Source organism: Psammomys obesus, unplaced genomic scaffold (genome assembly GCF_907164565.1).
Source record: "Psammomys obesus unplaced genomic scaffold, mPsaObe1.curated_primary_1811, whole genome shotgun sequence".
Taxonomy (NCBI): domain Eukaryota; kingdom Metazoa; phylum Chordata; class Mammalia; order Rodentia; family Muridae; genus Psammomys; species Psammomys obesus.
The window spans coordinates 7,672,899-7,685,936 of NW_026591918.1; the positions used below are offsets into that span (position 1 = coordinate 7,672,899).

Here is a 13,038-nt window from a genome sequence, read left to right on the forward strand (position 1 = left end):
GAAGAGAAGAGAAGAGAAGAGAAGAGAAGAGAAGAGAAGAGAAGAGAGAAGAGAGAAGAAGAAACCAAAGAGACAAATGATGAATACAGACACTAAAACCTGACCCAGAGCTATCCAACAAGGCCTGAAGGTCACTGCTGTCTGTTCTCCTTTGATGGCAAATGTGTTTATATGAGATGTGTTTATATGCTATACTGGGCCCAGGGACAAACACCACAGAAACTTCTGGAGCATTCTATTTCCCTCTAAGATTCTAGCTCTTTATTCTCATGAATCATATTGAGGAACAGACTGCCACTTATCATCCTAAACCCCAAGTCATTTAAAGACACACAGATGACCACGAGGCCCCAGAATGGAAGGATGCTTCATCCTTCATGAGAAGTTGAGTAGAGATAAATGTTGGTCAGGTTTTTTTAGAGGATGAGCATTCAGATCATAAGCCAAATCCCAAACTTTTTTTCCTAGTAAGATAAAAATAAATGAGTGTCATAGTGATGCAGGTGACACTTTTCAAGCACACCTGTATGAGGAGGGCTATTCCTGGGGGCATCAGATGGGCTACTGTGAAGGTAGTGTTTCCAAGAGATAGAGTTGGAACAAGAAGGAGGTGGGTGTCTTGGGCTAGTGTGTGGAAGGTTTACACAGACAGGCACAGCCTGCCATTCTGAAGCATGCATCTGTATTTTGACAAACAATGTAGGGGAATCCAGTTGGCAAGAGATAACTCTGATTCCATGCCACCACCCTAAAACAGAATTGCTTCAGAATATTCTGAGAGTTGAAAGGAATGGAGGCTGCAGAGGAAGCTCAAGCACAGTGTTACAACATCTTAAAAAGCGGTTCATCTAAGCCATGCGACCACTTGGTGTGCAGCTGAAAGGAAAAGAGCGGAAACCAAGAGGAGTTTTAAAAGTGCACAATCAGGTCTGGGAGCTGGTAGGGGGTGTCTTGAGGTAGGAATTTCCCCAGTGTTGGTCATTTATTTTGAACCATTTTCCCAGAGTAGAGCCAGTGGCTAGGCCAGCTAGAGGTGATCTGAATCACTAATGAAAACCAATCCTAAGAAGCAGAATTGGCTAATTCATGGCTCCCTCTGTCCCTCAGAAGCCAGAGGCTCTCATTTTCTGGGTGCTGGATTCAGCTTCCGGATCTGAATCATGCCACACTATTAAAGTTCTATTGGTTATAAAACACACCAGATTTTAGCATGTGTCCAGGTCAGGGTTAGGTAGACTGCTGGGAGGCGGGGACACTGGGTTAGCAGATTCTGCACTTTTAAAGCTTGAAATAAAACAGTTGGAAAATAATCATCTCACTTCTACGTCCACATGTATTTAAACAAAAATAGAGAAACAGCATATATATATATATATATATAATATATGTAGATATTATATATATGTAAATTTTAAATGTTAATCAGTTAATTTGTGATAAATAACAAAAGGAGATAAATAAGCATGCTTGTTAGTTCTACCTCTAAGCCTCATTAAAGGACATTCTTGGTAACTACAGTGGGAAATTCAGACTTCTTACACTTATTTTACAAACATTTGTTTTTCCTGAAAACTACCTGTTTTTCTCAAGACATTTAAAACTGGAAACTAGTTTTATGTATTTCTTTTGGGTCAAAGGTACAAGTTTTTCATTTTGTGAGAACTGTCATGTTCTTGTCCATTGATAATTTTTCTACTGACAGCCAAAACCCTGCTCTAGCCACATAGTGTCTAGAACCCACTGAACCCTCTCTTTGGCTCTACTGTCTTCCTATCACCCCAAATATTGCCATGTGAAGTCAAAGGGCTCCTTTACCTGTGGGCCTCACACTCTAATGGTCTGGGAAGGCATCCCACACTGCTTTTCTGGGCTGTTTGGAGGAGCTACCACTGAAACTAATTCCTCGATCAAGAACTACTCGGCAAAGAGATTACACTGACCACCAGCTGGAGGCACAACTTGGTCAAGCAGCTTCATGCTTGTCTTCTTCCAGATCTTCTTTATCACAGCTCGGAGTTCTTCATTAGCTTGCTCCAGGTTCCCTGAAACCAAAAGGCAAAAGGACGGGTTTGTGGACACTGAATAGACAAGCCTTGTGTCTGTGGCCCAGAGCTCTCTCCTGCCCCTTACTATGTTGCTGGGTCCTTGTATTGCTTCCTCCTTGGGCCCTTCACAGTGAGTGCCAAATACCCTTCCTATATTCAGAAGCATTTACCAAGCCACACAGTTGGAGACCCACCATTGGGGAACAATCATTTCCAACCTGGGAACTCAAGAACTACCCATGCTGCTACAGCAACCTACCCCAGATAGAACCTAAGCTCCTACCTCAGCTTCCAGACCAGAAGGCAATCGCTGCTGCCTCTGCCTCTTCCTCCCCCTCTTCTATCTCCTCCTTCACGTCTTCCCTTCTTCCTCCCCCTCTTCTCTCCATCTCCTTTCTCTTCTTTCTCTTGTTCTCCTTTTCCCCTCCTCCTTCACTATACTCCAATACTGCCTTGGTTCCATCAGGATAAACTTCACCAAAATAAGACTCATTTCAGGCCCCACTTTAGGTACTCATCCTCACCCCATAACCTGGACTTCTTCCTATACGGTGGTTGTCTTTTCTACCAATACACTGACATGTAGGGCCATCCTTCCTTCTGGAACTCTCAGTGATGTTCATTTGTGGCATAAAAAGCACGTTAGGCTGGAAGACACTATCTTTGCTGGGTAGAGCGCCAGCGTTGTAAAGAATGCCTGTCTTCTGACTACGCGCTTGTCTTTGCTGTCCTCTCTCAACTCCCTCTTGCCTCTGCTTCTGCACCTCAGGCTCGCTCCTTAAGCCCGGGCCGTCCTCTGCTCCCCATGCCACCAATAGTGCAGCCTCTGAGACAATCCCCAAGGCTCGTCCCACTGCTTAGCCAGGTTTGAGTAGGGCTGAGTGTGGCATGATAAAGGGGGCAGCTGAGATATGGACCTGCTATCACACTCCACATGCTAACCACGGTGTGTGTGTGTGTGTGTGTGTGTGTGTGTGTGTGTGTGTGTGTACGCACACGCAGTGGGCTCTGCGCCTTCCACCCAGCCTGCTTAGACTATTCCCTGGCATCTTCATGTGTGGTTCCTTTTTATGGACAGAGAAGTTACTGCCTGAAAAAGGGAGTTGCCTCGCTGATAGTGTTGGCGAAGAAGAGCTAGAATGACTCATTTGCAGCTTCTGCCTATGTCCCAAAGCCTCGCCTATTTCTCCTGTGGTATAGAAAGTAGTGTGACGAGTCAACTCCACACGCTATGGGACAGAACAAGCAGAACAAACAGAAGGGAAGGGGCGGTCGGCTGGCCAGACAGAGATATTCTCCTTGTATTCACTACACTTTCCCAGGACACCCCACTAATTAAGAGAAAGCCCAGGAGGGAGAACCAAAAGTGTGCAGTGGGGGGAGGTGACCCCTCCCTCTCCTGCTGCCTGTCCTGCTTCCTGCCGCCAGGGAGTGCTCACCTTCAGTCTTGATCTTGAGTGCCGTCCGGACCAAAGCAAACAGCGTTGCATTGAACATGACGGTCCCATCGCTGTTGAGAGGCATGTTCATGGCAACTAACCTCTGTAAATGAAAAGGAGCTCCTCAGGAGAACGCAAACATTCTGTGGCAGCATGGCGCCTTTTCATGTTCATTCTTTGTGTATCCCTTATTCATGCTCCAGGAAACCCTCACTTCAAGTCAACAGCCATTTGGGAGTGTTTCTACTAGAGTTAATTATAGGTATCAACATAATTAGTTTATGGGCTGTCCAGATACTGGGTTCAGTGTCATTTCTTGGTAGGCCTGTGAGGGTGTTCTGGGAGAGATTAGCGTTTGAATTGACAGGCTAAGTACAGCAGAAGCCTACAAAAGTGGGCAGTCATCATTCAACCACGGCCCACAAAAAAAGTGGAGACTGGGTTTCCTCTTTCCCTGCCTGCTTGAAGTGGTACATCAGTCTACTTCTGGCTGAGATGTATCTCATTGGTCCCCCTGGTTTTCGGGCCTCAGTCCTCAGACTGAACTGAGATGTCCCGAGTCTCTCACTAGAAGGTGACAGACCGTGGAACTTCAAAATCACATGGGCTCTATCACATAATAAACCATTTCTTGTGTATGCATATATGTCTGCACATCTATGCATGGTCACACATACATACATATACATATACTATACATATATGTCCACAGTGACCCCATCAGTTCTGTTTCTCTGGAGAACACTGAGCAATACAACCTAACATCTGTGAGGAACCTGGGATAATATGAAATATAAACGCTGACCATTGGATGTGATTTAATGTTAACACTTAATAAGTAAATTAGCAAAGAAATAAAATTAATTAAGTGAATTGTTAACTAAATACGTTACATTAATTAAATTAATAATTAAATTTCATTGTCCATGTATTCCTCTTGTCTCATTAGTTAGCTCTCTGTGTCTTGGGGCCAGGTCTGCCTTCCAGGTAAATCTTTAAGGATTTTATGATAACTAAATTATACAGCAGGTACATGGCCCAACCACAGGGCCATTCCAATAGAGCTCACTACTGACCACAATCCAGAGAGAGCTCTTTTAATAAGTTTCTAGAAACAGAACACCATGTGCTATTCCTGGTAGGTCTCCATGGCTTCTCCGAAGGCTTGGTGTTTCAGAATAGATCAGTATTTCCCACTTCTCACCTCTCTCCAGGTACCCCTCACACCAGTGTCAAGGAAGGTTGCGGGAGAACCTGGGGTTAGGGACACCCTCTCTGGGCAACAGTCACCTCATTGTAAATGCAGACAGCATGCCAGGCTGATGGGCCTTGCAAGGAGATCACAGACACAGAGGTTTTATGGCTAGCACATGGTAAGGATTAACTAAATGTTAATATCTTAAAGTTCTAGCTGGGCATGGTGGTAAACACCTTTAGTCCTATCGGCAGGCTGATCTCTGATTTGGAGACCAGCCTGGTCTAGATAACTTCCAGGTTAGCCAGTGCTACACAGTATGACCCTATCTCAAAAACAAAACAAAACAAAACCCAAAATAAAATAACATAATTTTAAAAATTTTTGGCTAGAAGTTTATTACAAAAGGAAGGCTTGGATGTTTTTCCCACCCTACTGAAGGACTAGAATGCAGCTGACTGTGCAACCTCCCTAAATTTCAACTCCTACTTCAAGCTTTCCTGTCTCCAGAATCAGTGCGGCCAGGGTGACTGGGACATTCATTCACTTTTCCTGACAAATGCCTATGCTAGCAAAATGGATGACTTTGTGCATTATGGATACGTGGGTCCTTTAAGCAGAGGAACCAGGAATGCAGACAAAGGTGAACTCTGTCAGCTTGGCTCTGTGCCACTCTTTGGAGAAGTTCAACCTTGCATCTCTGTTGCTACTGTATCATTGAGACAGTTTCTGTGGGCTCTGTGGGAGAAAGACCAATGTGAGCTGAGGCTCCATACGACCAGTGTGGGGATGACAGAGACAGGTAGGAGGCTTGAGCTTGTCACAGAGACACCTCAGCTTCATGCCCCAGGGAAGGGCTCTATAGAATTCTACAGCAGGAAAGCCACAAGCAACATGCTGCCACTTCTACAACTGGGGGGCTAGGGCCCAGTGTCTACCAATGCCAAGCTAGAGTCTAATGTCTACCACAGCCAAGCCAAGAGCTGAGGTATTTAGTTATTTTTTTTTTCTCATTACTCTCTCCTCACCTAGCTGCAAGGTACTCCCCATTGTACCTCCTCAGCTAGTAGTCTCCATGCTGTCCCCTCCTCTCTCCCCATACCCACTGCCCTCATCCTGACTGCTCCAGTCTGCTTCTTCATGCCAACACAAACAACTCTGAGATGGTAACCTGAATTTCACGTTTCTTCCCCGGTTTCATCATTCTTTGCAGGGCGGTGACGCATGGAATATTCAACCACATTCAGCTAAGGCATGGAGCTCTCTGCTACTCCCTCTTGTGTTCCAGTCACATGGTTGCCCAATAGCTTGCTGGTTAACTGGTGTGAGGATCCTCCTTGTGCTGTTTCTGTCTGGACTCTGTGCTCCCTTCCAAAGAGTCCTGCCTGCCTCTGACCGTCTCCTATGTCTCCCTCTGTTTTTTTCTCTGACCTGTGACCCAGTCACAGGCTGTTAGCATTCCCTTCACATTATTATCCCTGACAGGATTCTAAGTGTTGCAAATCTGAGGGTACCTCCAAGGCAGAAAGCATTATTACCTCCACATGTCCAACACCATAAGGAAGGCCTGGCTGCCCATCAGCTAGTGTGTGCATATAATGAACAAGGCAGTGAAGAGGTTGTCAGACTTGGAGGAGGGACACTCACCTTACATGCTACTCGGTGTGGACATAACTTTCCAAACCCCAGGGGAGGCTGGATTCGTCGGAGCAGAGTGACCACGTCAAGGTGCTTTATCCTTCCCCTGGAAGCGAAGCACAACCTGAGGTCCTAGCCAGCACGACCTTGCACGAGCTTTTAGCCTACCACCTCCGCCCTGTAGAACTCACCACTGACATCCCCCAAAGAACTCCCACAAGCCAGAAGGGAGCTTGTCAACCTACTTTGCTTCAGGGTCGTATTCTGACCATATCCTCTTGAATTCATCCAAGTGGTGAGGCCCCAGAATAGACCAGTCCCGTGTCAGATAGTCAAAATTGTCCATGATAACGGCCACAAAGAGGTTGATGATCTGGAAAAGTCAATCATGAGGGTGTTTCAGTGGTGGGAGGAGGGATTACTTAGACTGTTTCACCGCCTCCTAACTACAGGGCCATGGAATATTGGAACCCACATATCCAAGTTGCAGAGGCAGGCCATAGTACTCTCTCAGGGGAAAATGGTGACTAAAAGGGCAGGAGTCTGACCAGATGGCTTGGCACATACTCAGGAGGGGGCGGGTGGGTGTGTAAGCTGGCACCCTGAAGCACACTGTAATTGTATAATTTAACTGCAACTAGAGACAGCTCACACTTCAAAGGCACTTAAAGCCCTGTGTAGTGACTTTGAAATTTTAGAAAGGAAACAGCAGCCCTCAGTAACAAGGTTGGGTGAAAATTACCACCAGCCCATCAGTGGGGACCCGACCAGCCCAGACGGCAGGGACACGTGCAGGATTAAGCAAAGCTGCCACCTGCCTGGTTGGGCCCAGAGTAGACCGACCACATCAAAGCACTGTGACGGGGCAGTGCTACTGGTCTGACCCCAAATGCCACAGCAGTGCTGTAAATGGAAACGGGGCTTTCGACTGCTTACCAGGAATGCGCAGAGCATGTAAAAGCTGATGAAATATACAATGGCAAAGTTGCTCCCGCAAGAGTATTCCTCTCCTGGGTTGTAATCTGAGTCCGGGTCACACAGCTTCCCCGGGAGGCAGGCAAGCATGATTTCCTGCCAGGCTTCCCCTGTCGCACATCTGTTTGAATTAAGAGGAAGGGCTTTAATTGGGGAAGGGGCAAGGAAATGATGGATTAAGCATTTGGAAAGAAAATTATCAATTTGTGCAAGATGTCAGTGCTGAAGCAATGCCGTTTGGATTATCAGACACAATTTAGTCCCTAGAGGCCCCGGTGTAATAGGATTTATAAAATGTCCGAGGCAATTTTTTTGTAGAAATGTATATTCATTTTTCTCTGTCTCTTCTTCAAATATTTCTATTAGAATTATTTAATGATCAGTCCTGATTGATTTTGTTGAAAGGAAAAATTAGAAATCACCTAAATTATGAATAAGTTGTTACAGTTACTGGAGTCATTAGATATTGCTTCCTTGTTTCTAGAAAGTTCTCTCTCACTATAAGAAAGATTGTTTACAAAGTTAATTAGCTGGGATTAAAAACAATCCCATAAAATGTGAAGTTGTAATGCTCTGAATTGGCTTTTCAGAGTATGTTAATCTTGCAATTTGCCAGAAAAACCAACTCCACCATTTTGGGCCAAATTTAAAGCAAGCGTTTATTAAATATTAAATACTGACCAAGATCTGGACTTTGGTCAGGACCGTTCCCCAGAGTTTCCCAGCTGGAATGGCGTTGAGGCACGTGTCACAGGGGCTTATAAGATCAAACTTATAGGCCACTGCATTTTTAGATGAGGCTTTGTTATTTCCCAAGAACTACAGTTCCCAGCATTCCAGGAAGTCACCTGGTTCCTGGGCATGTGGAGCTGACAGGTTAATTTTGGGAATCACAAATGCCCCCTATTTTTCTGCCCTTTCTGTCCCCCTGGCTATGCTTGTGTGCTCTTCATGCATAGGCATCAATCCTACAATGTTTTGTTTGTTTGTTTCTGCTGACCTAAGTGTCAGCTACAATCTGAACGACTGGCAGTTTCAACAGTGTAGCCAGATTCTCTGCAACAGAAATGCTAGTTCTGCTTAAGAATACAAAATTGGGGCCAGTGAGATGGGTCAGTTGGAAAAAGGTGTGTGCTGTGCAAGCCTGACGACCTGAGTTCAATCCCCAGACCCTACGTAAAAATGAAAGAAGACTGACCTCACAAATTTATCTTCTGACCTTCACGTGCACAGTGCCATGTCCAACCCACACGAGTATCATATTCATACATACAAATATTTATACATGACATAAAAATAATAATGTTTTTAAAAGGTATAAAACACCTTATCATAGTAGAACTCATAATACCAGCATTTTGAGGGCTGAGGCAAGAGGGTTGCCGTGAGTTTGAGGCCAGCCTGAGTACAGAGTAATTTCCAGGTCAGCCTGGGCCACATACTGAGACCCTGTTTCAAAACAAACAAAGTAAGGAACTAGCAAATATAGAACAACAAAGCAAATCTGTGGAGACATAACCAGCAAGGGCAAATATGATGCCAGCTGGTCAGAACCCTAGGGTGTCGACCGACCCCCCAGGACCTAGTCACCTGAAGAGCAGCAGCACAGCCTGGGGAAACGTCTGAAAGTTGTTGTTCCTATTGATCTGGTTGTTGTCTCTCATGGCAACTTTCCCAAACATCTAGACAAGAAGTTGTCAGAGGGAGAAAAAAAATCAGATTTTCATCATTGTTACAGTTTAGAATTTGAAGTTCTCTCAAGGTTCATGTGGTCAGAGGCTTGATCCTTGAGGGTAGCACTTCGAGAGGTGGGGCCTAGTAGGCCCTGAGGCCACTGGGGTAGTGTCTTCCCAGGGGAATGTGGGAAGCTGACACCCTGTCTCTCTGAGTGCATCTGTCCCATGATGCATTTCTTCCCCGGTGTCCTGCTTTGTCATAGGGGAAAACAATGGGCTAGTCAATCGTGGATTAGACCACCTCCACTGCAGGCCTTAGGAGACATTTTCTCTTTATGAGTTAATTATCTCCAATATTTCAGTAGAGTAATGAAATGCTGACTAACACAGTCATATAAAAAGACTTATGTGAATTTAGAACTAACTCAGGCTTAATTAACAACTGGCACTTTCTGCACTCTTCACAGATCCTCTAGGCACAGCACATGCCCTGAGCTACCTCTTTATTTATGAGGACATGTAATTCTTATCCTATAACTCCCAGTAAAATTCCTAAATGTACTTCTGTGTCATCAGGACAGTAAATAAGTACAATGTCTCTCTGTGCTGGAGTTAACTCACCTCTCTCACTTGCCCTCTCTCTAGTCAGAATGACAACATTCTACCAAAGGTAGAGGATTTCCCTCTGGCTATTCATTGCCAAACTCAGAGCTGTTCATTGCCCTCCAGCTGATCCAGGGTACTAGGACTCAGCTAAGGTCAATGGATCCCTAGACCTTTTCCAACCCAGGAGCATATGCTCCAGTCTCTCAGCCTAAGAGCCTGAGTCTACGCCTTTCTGGAAAAGTATGGTGCCCAGATCCAGCCCTAACCGTGCCACCTGGAGATACATGAGAATCCCGACACAATAAAGCAGGATTCTGCAGAGTATCAACAGCTGTGGACTTCTCAGTACCTTCTGAGTATCATCAGTAGAGTGCACGTGGTCTCCAACATGGACGACAGGGGCATATCCTTTCCTACTGGGACGCCTATGACATTCTCCTGCTCAGATCAACTACAGGTCTTCTCATCTAGTTCATTATCCTAAAGATAGGAGTGTGTGTTGGTGGGGAAGGGAGCTAGCACAGCTTATTCCTCCTACATCTTGAACTCTCCATCCTTCTAGGTCTGGTTTCCTCTAGCACTAGCTGTCCTGGAGCTCAATCCCACCAAAGGGGTCATAATGTTCTCCTTATCTCTTCAGCAGCCAAGGCATTTGGCTGAAGACATCATGACCTCATGACCTTGCTTTTCCACTTTACTTGGTCTGCTGTATAGATCTGGGCAGGGGTGGGGCGACTGGGAAGGAAAATCAGCTGCCACTTACCTGCATACCAATGACTGCATAGATGAAGAAGAGCATGGCGATGAGGAGGGCGACATACGGGAGTGCCTGTGAGAGACAAAGTATTGGGGTTGGTGGGTGCTGGACACTAGTCCTTGTGCCTGCTCAGCCTACATGAGGCCTGGCCCTGCACAAGTACTCCAGTCCTGGGGATCCATGCACCTGCACACCTAGAGTTACAAAGTGTAGGCAGGCAGGGCGTGCTTCCCAAGCTCACTGTTACCCTGTGCTAACCCTAAAGGTTTTTCATACAGACTTGTAGATGCCAGTGGGTTTTAATGTACTCTGCAACCTTCAGGGAAATGCAATTGACCAAAGTGTTGTAAAGACCAGATGCCCCGAATATTTCCACTTTCTCTGTATCTGGGGTAGGCGTTGGGTAGTAGCTGTAGAGCAGCCAAGAAACTTCTTCATGCACCTTGATTCTGGCTTTCCTTCAGACGAGACCTTGGGAGTAGAGTTACTGAACCAGAGGCTAAAAAAACCATTTCGGAATGCAAAACACTTTAAAACGCACCATTGGCAACACATTTCACGAAAATATCTCTTACATTTAAAAAGACTGCAAGTTTCGCTGGACCTCACAGCTAACACACCTTGAGGTCACTTGGCTTTTAATTCTGCTGTGTACTCAGCCTGTTTGTTTAGCTTTTCCTTAAGATAACAACGTAACAGCAACTTTAGCTTGGTTTTCCTATATAATCCTATAACTAGAGTAAGTTATGCACTCTTTTATACCCCTGACCTAAAAAGCAATTCATGTGTGTGTTAGGGTAATAAATGCTGAAAACCGAGAATAGATTGAAAACAATATTGTACAAGTATCTGTCATGTATGTTGAAATTAGCCTCTAGATAAACTTGATGATGGTTTGTTTGCAGCATTGAGTGCTTTGGGGTCTGTAATAAATGACAATCTCTTATAAAACTCTGCTGAAGATTTCTGAAAAATATCCATCATTTCTTCTGTTTGTGATACTTTCTGTGCTGCTCAGTAAGTACAGAGCAAAGCCTTTCTTTAGGGACAGTAAGACATCAGTCAGACTGAGGAAAGACAAAACATGAGGACAAATGACTATACAACTGACAGACTACAGACAAGCCAGCAAGTACAGACTACAGAAAGACTGAAGACAGGGAGTGATGTGGAGACTTCAAACTTGGAGTCACTCTTGATCAAATTAATCCAAGGGGAACTGCTGAGCTTTCTTTTCTTAATGTGACTCTGGTGCGCCGTGGTGTGTCTGAGGTTGTATCAGAAGCTTTTCGCTGAACCATGTGCTCATTGGAGAACAGCTACAAAGTCAAGGGCTTGGCGCAGGAAGAAACGAAGCTAGCAGAGTGGTAACAAGACCAGGATCACCTTAAAAGCACCCAAACAAGTACTTGTTCTGGCCAGACCTGAGTCCTTTCACTGGTGGCTCTTCTCCATCACCACACGTGACAAATGCATCTGTGTGTATGGTAGCACAGGGCTGCCTAGGCTGTTGGGCTTAATCCCAGGCTCGGGTGACTAGAAGAGCCCTTTCTCACCGATTTCAGAAAGCACATAAGGATGCTGACAGGGCACTCACAGGTTTGGGGCTCAGTGACTTGCAGTCTGGCCCAGTGTGGCAGCGCCATGTCAACAGATACACTGTCTATTAGAGTCCCACGGGACTCTGCACTTTCTTCCTAGACATCCAAATGTTTGAGAATTGAGGGCAGACTGTCTCAGGGCAAATCACTCACATGGCTTCTTTACCTACTCATTTGTTTATTTGTTTGTTTGTTTTTTAAATTTAATAATTTTGTCAAGAAACAAAAAACATTCATGTTTTGCATGAATGCACTCTGTTATGCCAGTAGCTCACCTCTGGAACTTGACACAAGTGACCACGGAAAACTACAGGGCTTGGCTACACCCAGTTCTCTGGCCTTGGGTACATTCCCTGTCTATATCTGAATCACACCCCTCTTTCTCAGTCTTCATCCTTCTCAGCAGGGCTGTGATTTCCTTTCTGTGAGCTTTTGTCTTCTTCTTTCCCTAAATGCCATATCTTTTTTCCTTTTCCCTATTCACCATGAAAAAAAATTAATGGAATTTTCCACTGGTTATCCCAATGGTGGTGAGGGGCAAACTTAAATTTTTTCTTTATAAAACTTCATTTGTTCACATGAGCATTTGACTCACAAATGAAACACAGCTGATGAGGAAGTGAAGGTGTACTCTGCAATGTTTGTGCATGTTCATGAATTCCCTATACAGCTGCTTCTTTTATCACAAATCTGTATTTATTCTCCACTCAGCCAATTCAGTCTAGATGAGGGTAATGTCTACAGCAGGACACCAGAAGGTACAGGAGAAGCTGGTTCTGCTCAGAATGGACTAGAACCAATCTAAGGAATCATGGGTATCAAATAAGGCCAGGTGGATACGTAGATGAACAAACTCTAATTTTACCAAGTGAGAGACCAAAGAACTAAAAATTAATTTTTGGGGGGTATTGGTTTAAAGTTTAAAGCACAAGCCTGAACAAAGGCCAGCCAGGCTGAGACATGTCCAGCCACCTACAGGGGTGGGACTAGCTTTACTGCATTCTTTTCCTGCCTACTAGAGATACAGTTGCTAAGAAACTGGCCCAGATGGCCAGGCCAGAACTGTTTATAGACTTGGCACCTAAAGTAAACCAATCATTTCAAAA

At 45.0% G+C, this 13,038-nt stretch overlaps 1 protein-coding gene across 2 annotated transcripts in view; it reads right to left on the reverse strand.

Annotated features, from left to right (window-relative positions):
- Cacna1d (calcium voltage-gated channel subunit alpha1 D) overlaps positions 1–13,038 on the reverse strand; it is a 294,805-nt gene that overhangs the window by 25,468 nt on the left and 256,299 nt on the right. For both annotated transcript variants that reach the window (XM_055612225.1, XM_055612224.1), the window contains 7 exons: positions 10,338–10,403; positions 8,883–8,974; positions 7,254–7,413; positions 6,563–6,690; positions 6,327–6,423; positions 3,485–3,587; positions 1,941–2,042 (listed from right to left, as the gene is read on the reverse strand). In XM_055612225.1, coding sequence (XP_055468200.1) covers positions 1,941–2,042; positions 3,485–3,587; positions 6,327–6,423; positions 6,563–6,690; positions 7,254–7,413; positions 8,883–8,974; positions 10,338–10,403 — 748 coding nt within the window. The remainder of the gene's footprint in view (positions 1–1,940; positions 2,043–3,484; positions 3,588–6,326; positions 6,424–6,562; positions 6,691–7,253; positions 7,414–8,882; positions 8,975–10,337; positions 10,404–13,038) is intronic.